Raw genomic sequence first — 20,217 nt, 5'->3', positions numbered from 1 at the left:
TGCCAAAACAAATTAAGCTGTCAAAAAAATTAACAAACTGAATCAGGGGGTGATGTTGTACCAGACAAGTGCTTTGTGTTATGCAGAGGTGGTGGTTTGCGCCCGGTAGCAGTAGCTCTAAAATGAACCGTGTAAGTTGTCACGAGGCAGCCGAAGGTAGCGGGTTGAGGGATCAGATGCTCCACTTCAGCTGTCTCTCTGAAGCTACCTGCCAGCACCCTTTTCGTTCTACTGATAATCACACTGGCCTTGAAAATCACAGTTTGCACACCTTCTGCAGCAAACATGTATTTGAATTGCTGGATTTTGCTGAAGTTGCTGGCAATCGGCAAACTGCCACAAAGACAAGGCTGCAATGCTCTTCCCCAGCCTCAAAGTAAAGACTTAGGCAAGCTAAACATCAAGTGGGGGTGGGATAATGAATAGCAGAGGCATTTCCAGACCTCCATCCTTCCAGGAGCCTGGGTGCTGGAGAGCTCTGGATGCTGGCTGTGAGCGCAGGCAGGTGATGGAGGGGGATAGGAAGGTGTTAAGTGCTGGCTTTTAGCAGGCAGAGGGGGAAGCTCTTCCCATATAGAATCATTGAATAGTTAGGGTTGGAAAGGACCTTAAGATCATCTAGTTCCAACCTTCTGCCATGGGCATATGCTGCAGGAGAGAAACCTGAAAAACTGGGACATCACTGGCAGAGCAAACACAGTGATATCCTTGAATAGACAGAACAGGGAATGCCCTTAGCAGCTCACCAGGCATCTGATGAATGTATATACACAATGAACTTAAATAAGGAAAATATTTGCTTTTAATATCTATCATATTATTGTTTTTCAGACTCCAAATGAAAAACATCTTGGAAGTCTAAAGTTCACCCGTTCAAAGAACAGGCGCTGCATGGAAGTATCTGACAGCATGTGGCCCAGTATTTTCTATCACAGATGATTACGTGTATCCATTAACTGTGTATTAAGGATGCTCTCCTTTTACTAAGTGTTAAACAATAACGAATTTACCTTATTTCCATCTGTTCATCCCAAGATCTGTCAATATGTCTGTCTTAGTAGATGCAACAGTGCCTGCTAAACTGTAATGCAAATCCTTATGATGAAGAAAGGGAAAACATCTGTGAAGAATGGCTTAGCTAAACCTACGTCTGCTGTGCAATTAAAAGACACAAAAGATGACTTTTCAATCCTCATATTCAGTGACATAAACCTTCATACTGGTGACAGACAGTGATCTGGTACCACTTTCCTCTTTAAACATACTTATTATTATACTTACTATACTTATAGGACTCTTCTGCTCCTATAATCAGACATGATGGGAAGCATCCCTGCACATGACACAGGGTTGGAACTGGATGAGCTTTAAGGTCCCTTCCAACCCAAACCATTCTGTGATTCTGTGATGATACAGTCTATAATATCAGAGCATGAATAATTGCAATCTTTATATTTTAAAACTCCAGTTGTTACTACACTGGCTGCGCTTTCCCATACTTGAACTGTAAAAGCCTGTTTTCTAGAACCTAGTTCATGAAATACTTCTCATCCTAAAATGGAATAACCCCAGAAAAGACCTCACTGGCTGTTTGCGCATCGAGGCTCCTGCTCTCAGAAGCCAAAGTGCTCCATAATTATCAGTCATTTAAAAAGACAAAAACGCAGAAGAGGAACATGTTGGCAAGTTAAAAGCAAAAAGGGCTTTAGGGATATTTTACCAAAAGTATATTAAATTCATAACTGTGCTGGTCACTGTTCTTGTGAATTGTTTAACAAAAATCATAGATAAACAGCAATGCACTATTTTATAATACACACAACACCTCTGTTAAATGAAGCTGTTCCTCCTCCCATGGTCATTTAATACACCATGAATACATGGCAGAAAAATCTCACAGTAGAACCACCAGCACTGGAAATGATGCAGTAAAATTATCATCAATATTCTCATATTATTTTTGTTCTCGTACAACTCCATTCCCCTTAAAATGGGCTAATATTGGCAGGAGCAGGAAATACAACTGCATTGGTGTTGAATGTGCTCGAGGCTGGAGCTATCCGGGTGCTAGCAGCAGCACAGCGTGGAGCCAGGCTGGACACCAACAGGCACTTCTGGACACCATTCACCTTCAAATCAACTCTTTTCACAGCATCCCAGCCTGGTTTGGGTTGGAAGGGACCTTAAAGCTCATCCAGCTCCAACCCCCTGCCACGGGCAGGGACACCTTCCACTAGAGCAGGTTGCTCCAAGCCCCTGTGTCCAACCTGGCCTTGAACACTGCCAGGGATGGGGCAGCCACAGCTTCTCCGGGCACCCTGTGCCAGCGCCTCAGCACCCTCACAGGGTGAAGAACGCTCTACAAGACAAGAAAATGGGAAATTAAGATTTTTGGACAAGACTGGGAGTCACAAGAGCTGGTCCATTCTGACAAGGTGTCTTCTGCAACACAACAGCCTGCAAGCAGTAAGAGATACGGTAGGCTTTGGCTATACACAATGAAAGACTTTCTCAATGCACAGCAATCCAAGAAGCTTCTCAACAACACAGTTTTGCCCTCCCTTGTCCATGGGTTCATCTGGACCAAAGGAAAGTGGCTCAAAACATTATTCCTTCCACTTCAAAGAAAGCTTTTTCAGCTCACCACACTTACGTGGGAACTGGTCTTACCAAAAGAAAACAAGGGTAGCCCAGAAGGACATGGAAGATTCCTTTACATGTTATCCGCTTGTCATTTTTCACCAAATCATGGCAAAATAAATCAGACGGGATTTTTTGACAGGGCAGAGAGTAAAAGGATGCAGCTCTGTACACTGCTTCAGTCTTAGAAGTCATATCCCAGCTAAAAAAAAAAGGAAAAAAATCATGAACAACCCTTACTAATTCCTGAAGACTGATAACCTGATGTATTCTTTACATCTAGACCTACACATCCAGCCTGACTGGCCTGATATGTGAAGGATAAACTTCTCCAAAAGCCTGCTGGATATTTGCATGTCTCCTCCCTCAGCTTTCAAGCCTCCTGACTTTTTGTATCATCAAAAAAATGCCTTCTTTTCTACAACTACCTGAAAGGAGGATGGAGCCAGGAGCTGGTTGGTCTCTTCTCCAAGTAATAAGTGATAGAACAAGAGGAAATGGCCTGAAGCTGCACCAGGGGAGGTTTAGATGGAGATGAGGAACAATTCCTTCCCCAGAGGGTGCTCAGGCATTGGAACAGGCTGCCCAGGGCAGGGCTGGAGTCACCGGCCCTGCAAGTGTTCACACCCCGTGTAGCCGAGGCCTCAGTGCCGTGGGTCAGTGGTGGCCTTGGCAGTGCTGGGGAACAGTTGGACTTGCTGAGCTTAAAGGTCTTTTCCAACCTGGCTGATTCTGGGATTTCCTGAGTGATTGCTCTTGAGATTGATAATGCACATGGGACAACGCTGGAGCTTGTACTATTTCCCCAGACTTTTTATTCCTGTACCACAAGAAGGTGATGGATGGAAGGAGTCAGAAGGAATCACCCAGGAATGTTAATGGATACTGATTTAACTATGGAAAGTAAATCAACAGGAATGAACATATGACATTATTTCCTGTGATGTTTGTTGATACATAAGGAGAGGACCACGCACTCGACTCTATTTTCTTTTGCAATATTAGAGCCTTCTCCCAGAAGCATTTAAGCCTGAACTTCCATTTATAATATAGAAACAAACAGTATTTTGTTACTTCCAAAAGTGAAATATTGTGTGTTTTCAAAAATACTGGAAAAGATTAATAAGCCTCAAGTGTGAAAAAGCAGCACATCACTCACCAGATATTTTTAAATGTGCAACAGTATTAACTTAAATGAAGCTGACATGGAAAAATAATGATTTTAAGTGAAAATTGCTACACCTTCCATGTTAAAAATAGACATGGCATGACATTATCTTTTACTGATAGCAAAAATGGAGCCCTGCTAACATGGGTTTTGATTTAACACCTTCAGCTTCATTTAATTACCTACTTCATGCTGCTGCTTTTATAAGAAACAAGTATTCGCACATTCTTGTTCACGACATATATTTTGTGCCAAAAAAAGGGATATTGGGATATGTGATGCAGACAGCACATCCCGCCTCTGGTTATATATGCACAACGGATCAATACCAGCAGTTGCCCCAGAGTAGAGGCTGTCTGTCAGGGCACCAGAATTTCAATTAATAACTGGAAGAGCACATTCAGGTGGGTTTAGAATCACAGAATCATGGAATGGTTTGTGTTGGAAGGCACCTTAAAGCTCATCCAGTTCCAACCCCCTGCCACGGGCAGGGACACCTTCCACTAGAGCAGGTTGCTCCAAGCCCCTGTGTCCAACCTGGCCTTGAACACTGCCAGGGATGGGGCAGCCACAGCTTCTCTGGGCACCCTGTGCCAGCGCCTCAGCACCCTCACAGGGAAGAGCTTCTGCCTCAGAGCTCATCTCAGTCTCCCCTCTGGCAGGTTAAAGCCATTCCCCTTGGCCTGTCCCTACAGGCCCTTGTCCAAAGCCCCTCTCCAGCTTTCTTGTTGGCCCCTTAAGGTATCGGAAGGCTGTCCTTGTGCACCTTGTGGTGCACCCATAACAAGGCCATCTCATGCATGATAAAGAAGTACCTGTTTCCCTACTACCATAAGTAAGATAATTTGAAGCTTCATTTAAACATGGGACTGTCAGAAGTCTCACTCACTGGTGCAGGGAGGTCCCGAGGACGTCCTGCCGCTTGAAGGAGTGCAAGGACAGCACACATGGAGAAGAGCTCCACACTTTTTGGCCAATGGCCAGTACAAGGAATTGGGAAGAGAGGACTAGACACCATCTAGTTTTACCCATCCAAGTGGCTCACTCCTGCAGAAGTGATCCCCTGCCGCCAGCTCCAGCCCTGCAGGAGGAGGGAGAACCAGGATGCTCTTCAACAGCCTTTGGACTCCCAGCACCAAAGGACACCACCATCATTTTCTCAGTCTTGGTTTTTGTCACATTTACAACTGATACTTAATTTTTCCTGTGGGAACCTAGAGAGCAATCACTCCTCCAGGCAGTCCCACGGATTTGGTGCTGCAGTGAAAGAGACTGATGTGGCACCAAACCTGAATATGAGGAGCCAGGATGGTCCCAAAGGCTTCATGAAATGAAAAAGCAAATATTCATACCCAGCTTCACCCCAAACACCCACAATAATGTGAATTCAAACGTGAGCTGCCCCTCCTCAACCTTATATACAGCTAAACTTTGAATGTCTGCACATCAGAGTCACTTGAGTGAGTTCAGACAGCAGAAGGGAAAAAGAACATTCAAATTAGCAAGTACAATTTAGAATTTAAAATTACAGTTAGTTGGGAGGTTTTTTTAGTTATAATTAGAAAATATAAAATCAGGAAATTTTATATTAAAGGAATTTCTCCACTAAAGGATCTACCTGATAAATGTAACCTGCTAAAGGTTTCTGCTACTCCTGAAGCAAGTGAAGCACAAACCAGACAAACAGAAGTATGTAGCAGCATATTATCATCCACTATTCAGGGCAGATTATATTGAGTTTGTCTCAAACTGCACCATTTGATGACAAAAAAATATCATAAAAATCAAACTGATAAATATAGTGGTTGGTGTAATATGAGTACAATGATCCCAAAGTGTTTCAATGTCAACCCAGGTTCAGATTCTAGGAGGGAAAATAATATCCCAATCATTCTTTTTCGATTGAAAATAATATGGTGATGCTTCTTCAGATCTCAATTAGACTCTTACCCAGAATTATCATGACACATGGTCTAATAACCTCTTGTAGCTTTCTTTCAAAACAACATATTAAACCCAGGAGTTCTTTACACCGTATATATGCAAGTTGGGAACAAAAACTGCGAGTATCCAGAATAATGAGTTGGCTTTATTAGTATCTTGCTAAAAACAAAAGAAACCAGAGATCCACTGAGGATGATTCCACAAACTGAGGAAGAATAAGCTATTCGCAGCGTTCTCTTCCTTATTGTAACTGCTGAACCAAGCTTCTACCTTCACCCGGTTGCATGGAGCTCACATGCCCTATTTTTCTTTTCAAGTATCACATTTCTGAGCTGCTTCTGAAAACAACAGACTGTGAGTGCTTCTCGATTGCTCATTACCTGTTTGCAGAACAAATACTTAAGAGATGGTAAAACAGATCAAGGCAGATGACGAGCAGGGCTAACTCTTGGTTTAGTAGCTACCCCACCAGCAAAGTCCCATGAGGTATCCTGTATATAAAGCCCATCAATGGGCTTCCATTGGGAAACCCAATGGAAGAAGTGCTTTTTTAAGTTCACACATTTCTTTACAGTTCTCAAGCTTTATAACATACACGTAGCATTCAAAATGTCCTGAAGGGATTAAATCTGCCACCAAAGGAGGACAAGCATTTAATGAACAGGAATGCTGCCAGCTCTAAACCTTAGGATTCCCTTCCTACTTAAACTTTGCAGGGAGCCAAATATAACCTTGTAACAGATGAAAAGAAGACAAAATCTCTAAAAAACCTTAGTTCACTTTTTCCCCTTCATATATAAAACTTCAACCCAAGAACACCAGCAGTTAGGATAATTTTATCCCTATGTGTTTCTTTCTAGTTCAGGAAGAGATGTTCCCTAACACGCAATTCATTTCTTTAAAGTCACTGTAATTTTCTTGTGGCAAATAAAAGGTTGAAGTGTCACAGAATAGATCAGAAATATTTTGAGAAGATGTTAACTACTACTGAGCATTGAACAAGCGCATATTAGTCTAGTGCTCCATGGTGATAATTTTGAAGCAGGTACTAAGGATTATTCTTTCCCCAGCAAAATGAAACGCATCATCTCTCTTGAGCTTTAGGAAGAAATACACCAGAAACAGCCTCCACCTGATTTTACAGAGATGGCGTGACACAGAGATCTGCATTCCCAGGAGGAGAGCAAATACCATCTATGCTTTAGGAAGCATAGATGAAATAGGTTTGTCAAGGGAAGCATAACAATAAAAGGCAGAACAAGCAGAGTCACAGTGGATGCTTGACACGGTCACCAGCCCAAGCCCAGCTTCCTCACTGCAGGACGTTGTCACCAAAACCCAAACACATGGAATCCTAAAACCCAAGACTGGTTTGTGTTGGAAGGGACCTTAAAGCTCATCCAGTTCCAACCCCCTGCCACAGGCAGGGACACCTTCCACTAGAGCAGGTTGCTCCAAGCCCCTGTGTCCAACCTGGCCTTGAACACTGCCAGGGATGGGGCAGCCACAGCTTCTCTGGGAAAAGTCTGTGCCAGCGCCTCAGCACCCTCACAGGGAAGAGCTTCTGTCTCAGAGCTCATCTCAATCTCCCCTCTGGCAGGTTACAGCCATTCCCCTTGGCCTGTCCCTACAGGCCCTTGTCCAAAGTCCCTCTCCAGCTTTCTTGTTGGCCCCTTTGGGTACTTTTAGGTGCATGTCTCCAAATACATGAAACCCATATTTTAGACTATATAATAATGATCAAAATGGTATCTATTTTAATACTGGAAGTTATTATTTCACCTTTAGACCCTAGAAGAGATCAGAGTCATGATACAAACAGACGGGGGCAGTACTCGAAGAAGCAGCAGATGTATTTGGAGGGGCTGCGACATCTGACACATAAATCCACAAGGTTGGACGCTGCTACTCAACTTCTCCAGCCTTAAGTGATCACAGATTACAGATATATAGAATAAAAACAGATCGCTAAATCCAGTGGAGTGCCAAACCCCAACTGTTCATCAATTCTCGTGACAGTACCATTATCACCATACTACCTATGCCAGGCACAACATCTAACTCCTCATGGCTGGGATAGAATAACCAGCTATGGAGGATGCTTCCTCTCTTCCCGCTATGGAAACCACAAGGGAAAAAAGCCCCCACTGAAGCATATTCCTTTAAGTAACCTCAGCCTTTTGAGTAAGAAAAAAACCCCTGTGTTATTTTAAACGTAGTCAAATTCATTCATCTTCCTCCCAGGTCCAGCTAATGTGACAGGTACAATACTAAACCCAAAATCCTGCAAGGTCTTTACTTGAAAAGGTCAGTACATTATGCAACAGGGTTTTATGGACAGCAAAAATATTCCTTCCATGTAAAGCAACTGTGTCTTTATATAATTTATCAATGTGCATTAATCTCTTATTTACAGGTGAAGAACACACTTTTGGGCACATAATTTACTTCTGAAAACTGGCTCCTAAGAAAGTTACAGGCTTTGAAAATCTTTATCCTCAATCCATACATGGTAAATAGTGGGAGGTTTTTTTTGTGCTGAGGAATATTTGCCACTAAAGGAAACCAAAATTGCTCCCATTTGAAGCCTCATTTCATTCCACCCCTGAATAAAATTACTTTGTTGTTCAAGTTGCATGTCTGGACTCTTAAAACTTCCTAAATAAGCAAGCAGAGAGTCCTACAGGAAACGTATTAATAGTCAGGAAAAGTAGCACCAATTCCTTTTAATCAAAGCTTTTCCTGCTGTTCAGACTCCTCTTGAAACAACACATCTCTTCTCCTCGTAAAATACAATTACATTTCGAACCCTTTCTTCATCCCAATATCCTATTTGGACAAGTGAAACAGTTAGCATATTCCATAACAACCCATACTGAGTCAGTATTTTAATGACCACTGCCCCAGTTATAAGTGCAAGCTTTGAGTCACACCTACTACTAATCTCTTTGAACATGGCATTAATGCAGGATTTGACACTGCATTAATGGGTGCAGTGGGGTTGGAAAATAAAGCACTGATTTAAATGGGTTTTGTACTTCCTCTCCCCACCCTGTATGTCCGATATTACCTGATAGTCTGTAAAACCATGTTATGGCCCTGCATTTTCTGTAGTTTTCTATATCCAGAATCACCGTCATCTTTGGGGACCATTTTCCTCTGTTGTGAAAACCCCACTTTCATCTATCAGTAGCTTGGGATGGATTTTAAGTAAGAGCTTTTACACTTGCACCTAATTTGACAGATGCAACTTGACTGGCCAATTATGGGAGTGCAAAGAGCCTATTTCCATACATTTATTAGAAACATTTGTGGGTTTGGTTCTGTAGAAACCTGAGCAGAATATTGCAATTAAGGAAAATCTCAATAATCTAAACCCCAATTTTATTTTGGCTTTGGGCTCCTTGTCAGTAAGAATAACTCTGAGGCCACTGAAGCCTGTGCTCCACTTTAAGGCTCACAGTTATGCAAAACTTGCTTCAGTTCATAACCCCTCCAGTGTTTGCACACTATTGATGGATAGTCACATCCATCACTGAAGTTCATTCTGAAAGCACAATATAAATCTGACAGGTACTGCTATGACAACCACGGAGCAGAACAGCCTACATTTCCCTGGAAGCTCCAAAAATAAACACTCCCGCAGCAGTAAAAGGTACGTGTTTACCAGACGTATCTTCCTGATTCTTCTTCCTCCTCTTTGCAAGACTTTTTAGTGCTTTTCACAGAGAAAATGCATTAAGATTCTGGTGCGCTGGGTTTGGCTGGGGTAGAGCTAATTTTCTGCCTAGTAGCTGTTATGGGGCTGTGCTCTGGATTTGTGCTGGAAACAGTGTGGATAACACAGGGGTGTTTTAGCTACTGCTGAGCAGTGCTTACACAGGGTCAAGGCCTTTTCTGCTCCTCGCTCCACCAGTGAGGAAGCTGGGGGTGCACAAGGAGTTGGGAGGGGAAACACCTGGGGCAGATGACCCCAAGGGATATTTCAGACCATATCACAGAATCCCAGCCTGGTTTGGGTTGGAAGGGACCTTAAAGCTCATCCAGTTCCAACCCCCTGCCACGGGCAGGGACACCTTCCACTAGAGCAGGTTGCTCCAAGCCCCTGTGTCCAACCTGGCTTGAACACTGCCAGGGATGGGGCAGCCACAGCTTCTCTGGGCACCCTGTGCCAGCGCCTCAGCACCCTCACAGGGAAGAACTTCCCCATCCCTGTAAGTGTTCAAGGCCATATCCACTCTTCTTGAAACAACGCATCCCATCTCCTCCTAAGATACAATTGCATTTCAAACACTTCATCCCAATATCCTATTTGGTCACGTAAAACCATTACCACATTCCATAACAACACAGACTGAATCATAGAATCATAGAACAGTTAGAGTTGGAAAGGACCTTAAGATCATCTAGTTATGACATCATGCTCAGCAATAAAAGTAAGGGGGAGGCTGACTTGGGGGGAACTGCTTGGGAACCAGCAGGGCATTGGTCAGTTGGTGGTGAGCAACTGTTTTTGTTTGCATCACTGTCTTTCTTGGGTTTTATTTCTCTTTGTGATTTCCCTTTTCATTACATCATTATTATTTCTTTTTAATATTAAACTGTTCTTATCTCAACCCACAACTTTTCTCACTTTTACCTTCCAATTGTCTTCTCCCCCATCCCACTAGGTGGGAATGAGCGAGCGGCTGTGTGGTCCTTAGTAGATGGCTGGGGTTAAACCCATCAACAGGGTTTTCAGGAGGAAACCCACCTCCACCCACCCACAAAGCCAAAGCAGGACTGGTGGGGAGCAGGTTAACACTCACTAGATTCCCTCTGCAAGGCAAGATATATTTCCTCTGGGAAAAAGTATATAGGCATGAGAAACCTCATTCTCGCTGAGAAGCATCTCATCCCTTTTCCTCTGACTTCAAAAGGCAAAACAACCAGGTATTTTATGTAAATTTGGACATTAGACACAAAAAAATAGAACAGAAAACATCACATTCATTTTTCACAGGCAACCGAGCTTCCGGTGGAACAGCTGCAGATGAAAGTAGTAGCTACAAATTAATATATCATAAGGTATACCAAAGGAACCGATTGTCTCAAATGCCAGAAATAAGACCAAAGACTAAATTATTTTCATTTACGGAAACATAGAGAGGAGCTGTTTTCATGTTCTGAGTTATGGGTAAAAGAGGAACCAAAGTTTCGCTTGTCAGCTCATGACAAAAGTTAAAAACAATTTCTAAACCATTTCTGAATCATTTCTGAACACGATTTGGAAGGGAAAAAATGTAAACAATACAACATCCTGCTTGGTTTTTCAACTGCTTTTGCATTTGGAACTCGAGTGCATGTTCCTGCAGGAGACAGAGTCATGGAATGGCTTAGGTTGGAAGGGACCTTAAAGCTCATCCAGCTCCAACCCCCTGCCACGGGCAGGGACACCTTCCACTAGAGCAGGTTGCTCCAAGCCCCTGTGTCCAACCTGGCCTTGAACACTGCCAGGGATGGGGCAGCCACAGCTTCTCTGGGCACCCTGTGCCAGCGCCTCAGCACCCTCACAGTGAGATGCCTGCAATGAAGAATCTGCCTCCACAGTGCTCCCCATCCCAACCCTCAAACACAGGAAACCCTCCTGACTCCTTGCAACTATCAAACACCACTATTGGAGCTTATCACGGAGACCTGTGTAACAGATACACCACAGTGGCTGAATATCAGGCCTACATTTCATTATCAAGCATCTGGTGGATTGCTACAAAGCAGCTGTCACAGGAGCTGTCAACACAGCTGATAAACCTGCTTCGCTTTAATCCAGTGATATTATGCCTTTACCTTGATAGGAATAACTCTTCCTGAAAATGTGAACAGCTACAAACCTTACAACAGACGTAATTTAAAGTTGCCTAAGTATCTTAAACAGGATTATTATTATTACTATCTGACAGCATTCAATATAAATTATTATTATCCAACAGCACTATTTAAAACTACAAGTAGCATTTTAAAGTTTGCCTTAGCTCATCCTTATTTTTAGGCATCGTGATCACGAATACATTTAGTAACCACGTGCCAGGAGTTAACCAGGCTTTAAAACTCCTGTTGAAGAAGAAAACCCAACAGTTGAAAAGCTACATGAATTTAAACTTGACTTAATCCTAACATAGTCCAACATGGAGAAATAGCAGAAGGCAGCTGATTGCCTGCATGGACCCCATGTCCCTGGCAGAAGCGCAGGGCCAGCCCGTACCAAACTGATGCCACAGACCCTACAGACCAACTGCTACCTACCATCGAGAACTTCACCTCCAAGTCCCAGCCCAGCATCCGCTGTCCCATACAAAGTGACAGGGCTCCAGGCAACTCTCTACAGATCATTTAATCTATTCCCCTTTTCCCTATTTTATAACAGGCTTCTTAACAGATGCTTGTCAAACTGGTTTTAAATACCTCTGCTGCTGGAGACTTCACAACGCCCCGAGCAATCCACCACAGAGCTCATGACAATGTCCCTCCGCCACAAACCTAAATGTTTCTTGCATCTTCTGACTAGTATTTCTACTGTAGCTCAACAAGGCTATGAAAAGGCTTCTCCAATCTGCTCTGCTGCAAAGTCTTATGTATCTGGAGACCGTTTCTTCTCGTTTTGCACCTTTGTCTTCTCTCTTCTTTAGATTAACCCAAAAGCAATGGCCATTTTGAGACAATACATGGATAAAGACTTATTAAATACTATTTGGACGTTGTTTTCAACCAACCACCTCTAAAAGTACTGTCCTGGCAGGTAACTGGCCTTTGGTTGGCTTTTGGTTCAAGCACAACCTCTTGCTCTTCTCCTAGAAGCAGCAGCTTCAAACATACACCCTATGGTCTATTATTCATCTCTGTCGCTCCCCCATCAGTGGTTTTCCTCTGTTGCTTGGCCATTGTTATTTACTGCAAAACAGCAGCTGTTTTGGACCTAAATTTGACAGTGAAAGGAAAAGCCACAGAATCATAGAATCCCAGCCTGGTTTGGGTTGGAAGGGACCATAAAGCTCATCCAGTTCCAACCCCCTGCCACGGGCAGGGACACCTTCCACTAGAGCAGGTTGCTCCAAGCCCCTGTGTCCAACCTGGCCTTGAACACTGCCAGGGATGGGGCAGCCACAGCTTCTCTGGGCACCCTGTGCCAGCGCCTCAGCACCCTCACAGGGAAGAGCTTCTGCCTCAGAGCTCATCTCAGTCTCCCCTATGGCAGGTTAAAGCCATTCCCCTTGGCCTGTCCCTACAGGCCCTTGTCCAAAGCCGCTCTCCAGCTCTCTTGTTGGCCCCTTTGTGTATTTGACTTACAATACCTTCGAGCTAGGGGTTTTTTCTCCCCTTTATTTCACACTTCCAGTTATATTTCATGCAGGGAGACAAATTAACTCACAAACATTCTGTATATAGTTAAAAATCAGCTCACTTAATTTTGGTCATGGCACAGAAACAGCCGATCTGCAGAAAGATGTGCTTTCAAGAGTGACACAAACGCTGTGCTCTGAGTTATTACCATTGAGAGGAGCCCGTAGCTTTAAAAGACAGAATTTGTTCTTACATTTTTCCTAGTTTTCTTCAATAAAAGTTTATAAGGGTGAAAATAAATGGACCAGAGGAACAAAAAGGTGTTTTACAACGCGGCTTTCTGTTTTCGGAAACCACATTAACTTCAACAGGAAAAAATGAAAAGCGCTTAAATCAATTCAGAAGCATTCACAAACAAGTTGGTGTAATGAAAATGAACTTGTAAATTAGAGATGAACAACCCCCTTTAGCACTTCTGCAGATATTCATCAACACCAGAAAGACTTGAAAACTACTTTTGTTTTTAACTTTAAGTACTACTCAAATATTCTGTGGGTACTGAGGTTACTCAGTAAGAATCAAAGATCTTAGAAACACATCCCGTTTCTGCTTCTTCAGGACTTAATGTTCAGCACGGGAAAAAGACAAGACTGCTTTTAAGGATCAGAAAACCAAAGCTCACATCTTAACTGTGGACCTCTGCATCTCACTTTGTATTACTCCAAGATTTTAGAGTGAGGAGCTGCCTGGTAATGATCCCTCTGTGCTTAAGAGAAAAAACAATGGAGAGGGAATGGCTTTTTCTATTCCTTTGCTCTTTCTTTTCTATGACCATAATGCCACAGTTTAAAAAAACCCACTGAGGTCAAATCCACACCCAATTGAACAATGAGAGATCCTTTGGGAATATTGTGAAGATCATTGAATCATAGAATGGTTTGTGTTGGAAGGGACCTTAAAGCTCATCTAGTTCCACCCCCCTGCCATGGGCAGGGACACCTTCCACTAGAGCAGGTTGCTCCAAGCCCCTGTGTCCAACCTGGCCTTGAACACTGCCAGGGATGGGACAGCCACAGCTTCTCTGGGCACCCTGTGCCAGCGCCTCAGCACCCTCACAGGGAAGAGCTTCTGCCTTATATCCAACCTGAACTTCTCCTGTTTCAGTTTGAACCCATCACCCCTGTCCTACCACTACAGTCCCTGATGCAGAGTCCCTCTCCAGCATCCTTGTAGACCCCCTTCAGATACTGGAAGCTGCTCTGAGGTGTCCACGCAGCTTCTCTTCTCCAGGCTGAACAACCCCAGCTTTCTCAGCCTGTCTTTGTGAGGGAGGTGTTCCAGCTCCTGATCATCCCCTTGGCCTTCTTCTGGACTTGCTCCAATAGTTCTATGTATTTCTTATGTCGAGGACACCAACACAAGTGTCCAAACACAGTCCCTCCTCATCATATTCCAACCTCCTAGAAAACTCAGGAGAGCACGGAGGTGTTCTCCTGTTGGAAAGGATGCCGGGTACCATACACTGTGAGGGTTTCTAAAGCACCTGCAACACAACTAGGAGACAGTTAGAGTTTTTGAAGCAAAACCACTTTTAAAGTTAAAAAAACCCCAAAGAAACCCAACGGGGTTCAGATCTTCCTCATCATCCAAGCTCCAAAGGGCTCCCCATTTCCAGCAGCAGGTGCTTTCCAAGCTGCAGCCACTCACAATGTGCATCTACTACCAGTGGGTATAACTCAGTAGGTGGCTGAATCTCCTAATTTCTATTAAGGATGGATTTTATTATGTGGGGAAGGAGACTTCAGAAGCCAAGATTAAAGTGATGGTGCATTTTTACAACCAGAGCAGGAACTGTGGTGCAGGATTTTCTATAAGTAACCACTGACAACTTTATAGCCATGGTAGCTACCAGTGAGCACAGGAGAGATTTCTCGAGGCAACTAGTAAATAGAATGTTTTCTCCTTATGCTTTCATCGCAGTACATATAAAAGCATTTGACACACTTAATAAATGTCACAAACACAAAAATATTGCACAAAGGGATGCTAAATAATGATAAAGCTGCAATTATTGAGCAGAAAACAGAAAGAGGATTAGAAACATTTGCATCCTGTCTGTTCATTACCAGGCTGATGGAATCCAGGCTTAAAATGCCCTTTCAATTCTTTCTTAATACTGCTGAAAATATTCCAGAACATACAACTCGTATGATAAACACTAGTTTTTTAAGGTCATATGCAGAACATCCCATTTAACCCCAAAAGAAAACATTATGATATGTATAGATCCCTACTGCATCTGCAGTTTGTTCCCATATTTTGGATCTCGCAACAATGACACCCTTTGCTCATACCGGACTCCAAGAGCCCCGCACCAGGTCACTAAAACACTGCCCTGCATTCTCCAAAGCCAATTCTTAGGTAATTATTTGCATCCCAGAAGGTCAAAAAGCCCCAAACCACTGTAGCTGCTGCATTGTGTTTTCCTGTTTCCAAGCAACACTGTTGTTTCAGATCAAACATGAACCAGGCATCTCGGAACGCCACGGTGCTTTTCCCTCTGTACTTACTTATTCTGCATCATGTTCATTATAACCCAGTCAAAGGGATACACGTTCTTCCCAATGAGATTCTTGAACATGATGAATGTTTCCATCAGAAAATCCTAAAAAGAAGAGAAAATATTTGGAAAAGGCCACTCTTCTAGATCAAAAATAACTCACAAGTGATAGTGTCAGTTATTAATGACTGGATTCAAAAGGTGTCTTGCCGTTCCGCTTCATAACAAAGCCATTATTCATATGCAACATACAGACATTCTACTAAGGTATATTTATACATGACGTACACAAATCCAACATTAATTCCATTTAAACTTTTCAGAAATGATAACAGCAGCACATCGCAAACACCCCAAGGTGTTATTTGGGAACCAGCACTGGTTTAACACTTATCCAAAGGCAGTTTCTGCTACAAAGTGATTTATTTTCTGTACCATAATTTATTTCTCTACCACAAAATCTCTCAGTCCCGTCTTGTGCAGCATGTGTTGCAATATACATGTCCCCACGCATCCCTGGGGTATGGTAAGAAGTTGTTAACAGCATTATTGGTACATGGAAAGAGGAAAAAATAAAAAGTCCTAATATATTAATTTTAATCTTATGATTACACTAAAAATACTCCCTGGAGGTGGTTGATGAATTTTCTCTCCCCTTGTGAACCCCCTCCTGAAATTTTCTCGTCTGAAATCAAGATTATCTATTTCTTAAATGAAACATGCGCTCCAGCTCCAATCTGGATTCAGGTAACGAGGTGGAGCACATCACCCCTGACCTGGGGTATACAACGGAATAGTTTGGCCATCCCAAAGCTAGGAAAGATTCTCCCTAAAGGGAGCAGCGATTGCCTCTGCAAGTGAAAACCTAACTCAGAACAGAGTCAATTTAGCAGCATAAACCATTTTATTTCTACACAGATGTAACCAAACATCTCTTTGGAACACAGACTTCATGTACTTTACAAGGTAAATCACTATCTACAATTTGGGAATCTGTAATTGCTATCTAACAATTTGAGTAATGCCTCATGCTTGGAGAAAGATAAAGGGGGGAAAAAAGAACTTAAATGAAACAAGTCCTTTATCCACTTCACGCGGAGATAAAAAAGAGCTTTCATTCCCAGGTTAGACTATTCTTCCTTTGCTACAGCTTCTCAGCAATGGTATTTATCTTGTCTATCTTTAAAATGTCAAATGTCTACAAAAAAAACCCACAAAATGTTACGTTCACTGGACTTTTAACTAAGGCTGGGTTTTCTGTAACCTTTTCAGTGAGAAACAAGGATGAAGTTACTGCTCTCCTAAGTATGTCTTCATGTGTGAGAGTCACCTGCTTCATCACAGTTTCTCTTTTCATCTGTTGTTCTATTAAGACATTTTTCCTGGCTCAGAAATTCACAGTGGGTGGGATGCAGGGAGCTGCAGAGATCCTGAGGACACAACATCAAGATCAAGATGAATTTGCAGGCTCCTCAGCTCTGCTGTGTGCACAGCACAAGGGTTGCCTTGAGATACTTTGCATCCCACCTCCTGGTACCCAACGAGACACCCAGGCCAAAGGGGGGCCCACAAAGCATCACCAGCCATGGCAGGGGGTTGGAACTCAATGAGCTTTAAGGTCCCTTCCAACCCTTCTGTGATTCTATGAAAAACTGCTCATGGTTAAAGATGTCTTATTATTGTGTAAAGCAAAATCCACCCCAGACACACACTCCATCAGCTCAGTAAAATGTATCTTCATTTCAGAGATCAAAATGCAGACTTTACTGCTCATATTTCATGTATTTCAGTTACATCATTTCAGAGTTACACCATTTCCAATCAGCGGTTGCATATTTTGCTGCCCAAGCACTGCACAGCACTTCATTTGAGCACATGCTTTTGTACAGTGGCAGGTAACGGGTGATTTTCTTACTGATGCTGCTTCACAGCTCAGTAATTGAAATGTTAGTGGAAGTGGCACCATGGCAAGGGTCATCACCTACCCAAGAGGGCAGACCGGAGCTCACTGTGTTTTCCTTTCCCCTTAATATTTGATGAGTACAGACGTAGACTTTCCTGATTTCTCAAAGCAAACTCTACCTTACACTTTCTCTGCCACTGGTTTCAGCTGTTGAGCCCCTGCACACTTCGCTGACCAAGCTGCGAGTGATGGTGGATGAATTTTCACAGCCTCTGTGGATGATTCGCGTTCGGTACCGACCCTGGAGGTTCTGCCACGTATGATCTGACCTACTTTGCTGATTCAGCTCTACATTTTAATCTACTGATATTTACATTTTAATAATCCTACTTCCACACAGGTACCTTAAATAATGCTCTACAACAACTGAGTTAATTATTGATCAAATAAAAAGCTTCTGGTGCTTACCTGAATTTTACATATTCATAATATTGTTCTCCTTCATTTTATCTTTCATAGAATCCCAGAGTGGTTTGTTTTGGAAGGGACCTTAAAGCTCATCCAGTTCCAACCCCCTGCCACGGGCAGGGACACCTTCCACTAGAGCAGGTTGCTCCCAGCCCCTGTGTCCAACCTGGCCTTGAACACTGCCAGGGATGGGGCAGCCACAGCTTCTCTGGGCACCCTGTGCCAGCGCCTCAGCACCCTCACAGGGAAGAATTGTACTAAAGGAGCAAGGGCTGAAACTCCTAATTTCCCTGCAACTATAAATGCAAACCCTATTTAATATCCTAGGGAAGCAAAATTCACAATAGATAGAATGCCTTCACAATGCCCATCCAGTTATGGAAAGAAATCAGAGTAAGCTCAGCCTTGTAACTGGATAGATGGTGACTGAGAAGGTTTAGACAATTCCATCTCCCCCTGCCTGCTGAGCATCACCCCCTCATCCAATTCTATCACTATTTATGTTTTTCACAATCTGGATTTCAAAGAGGCTCTTCAATAAATTCCCATGTTTAGTAAAAATAACTAGATATAAACTTGATATGAAAAAAACTTTAGGCCATGTTGATGAATTTCATCACTTTACTGAGTCCTGAGGTACAGCAATTGGAAGTCAAATACACCCAGCTACAGCTCTTCAGGACAAGAGCTTAACCTGTGCTAAGCTGCTTCCCACCATTGTGGATGGCTCTGGGTGGTCTCCTCTATGGGATCCCAACACCATGGGGCATTCCCCATGACTGTCAACATCACATCCCCCAAAGAAGAGGCTATTTAGGCCATGCAATCACCTGCTCACATCAGCGCTTAGTCAGAGCTTGTCAGGACAGGATGTACAATGCTCACATTAAAACCCAAAGTCTGGGACTGCAAAATATTAAAGGGAGGAATAAAACAGGGGTGCAGAAAATTGTAATCTAAAACACCCCATGGAGTCTGTCTTCCTCCCTACTTCACTGACTCTAGGATGTTGTCTTGAATGCCTTCAGGGAGGAATGCTTCCGAGATGCTCCACATGGCAGAACGTTAACATATATATTTTTGTCAACTAATACCACGTATGTCTCAACTGAATATAAATTTCACCAAGCAAAAAGGGGAGAGAGATCAGTTAGTCCCAGAAATAACCTCACTGATCTCAGATGATGTTTCATCTCAGGATGACAGTAGACTTGACAGTAAGAAATTCCTCTTTGAACAGAAATACCTTAATGAACCTAAACAATATATTCTGCAGAGAGATATAGGACTGGATTTATTGCATTCCATCTCATCTTTTCTGAGATTTTTGAGGCCAAATAAGACCGTTATTTTAATCTAAAACTGACGTCTACATAAAACAGGCCATAAAGTTTCCTCTAGCAGTTCCAACACTGGGGTTATAACTTCTGGTTGAGCAAGAGCACATGCTGAAGAAAGATTTAAGGGTCTCCAATGGTGAAGAAGCAACCATAGCTTCACTTAAGCTCTCCCTTTTTTTTTCTCTATTTTTTAAAATAAAAACCTATTCATTTCTGTTTGAATTAATCTAGTTTCAGTTCTAAATCACTGCATCTTTATGCCTTTGTGATTAAACTGAAAGTCCTGTAATTGGAGATGCAGTTGTCACCTGTGTATATAGGGAAATCACATTTAAATGAAAACGCTTCTGGATCTAAGCTCTAATGGTTGAGTCAAGCAGAACTGCCTTAAAAATTATTGGACTAAGAAGAAATGGAAAAAGCATAAAAATTAAATGAAGAAGTAGAGAAAGGTTTTTGTCCAGCCCAACCATATAGTACCAAGAATTACACACTATGGCACAGTTCATCCTACCACTGAAGACAGAAGAAAACAAAAGCTCTAAGAGAGGAACATGAGGTGGTCTTGGCAGTCATGGGGTAATGGCTGGACTTGATCTTAAAGGGTTTTTCCAACCTAGTTGATTCTATGAGCAAGCTCAAACCATAGCACTGATAAAGGTGAAGGAGGCAATGCCCCTGGGAGAGCTTCATGGGGCATCAATTCTCATGGTGAAACATAAAGTAGTGAACAAGATGTGGGCTTTGAGAGTGAAATCTCATCTGTGAAGAAATACTTGTGCAAACAGTAAGTCCTTTTTTTGGTTCTCACTGCAAAGGTTCTGTAAACTGGGTTGTATCTTCATCCTTTTCTCCTAAATGATGACTCAGTTTTATT

At 42.7% G+C, this 20,217-nt stretch overlaps 1 protein-coding gene across 2 annotated transcripts in view; it reads right to left on the bottom strand.

The window, feature by feature from the left end:
- The window catches only part of DOCK1 (dedicator of cytokinesis 1), a 312,805-nt gene that overhangs the window by 117,979 nt on the left and 174,609 nt on the right, over positions 1 to 20,217 (bottom strand). For both annotated transcript variants that reach the window (XM_030486111.1, XM_030486112.1), the window contains exon 29: positions 15,640 to 15,734. In XM_030486111.1, coding sequence (XP_030341971.1) covers positions 15,640 to 15,734 — 95 coding nt within the window. The remainder of the gene's footprint in view (positions 1 to 15,639; positions 15,735 to 20,217) is intronic.

Source organism: Strigops habroptila, chromosome 5, assembly GCF_004027225.2.
Source record: "Strigops habroptila isolate Jane chromosome 5, bStrHab1.2.pri, whole genome shotgun sequence".
Taxonomy (NCBI): Eukaryota; Metazoa; Chordata; class Aves; order Psittaciformes; family Psittacidae; genus Strigops; species Strigops habroptila.
Note: the sequence above shows the minus strand (reverse complement) of the source record. Positions and strands in the feature narration are given on the sequence as shown.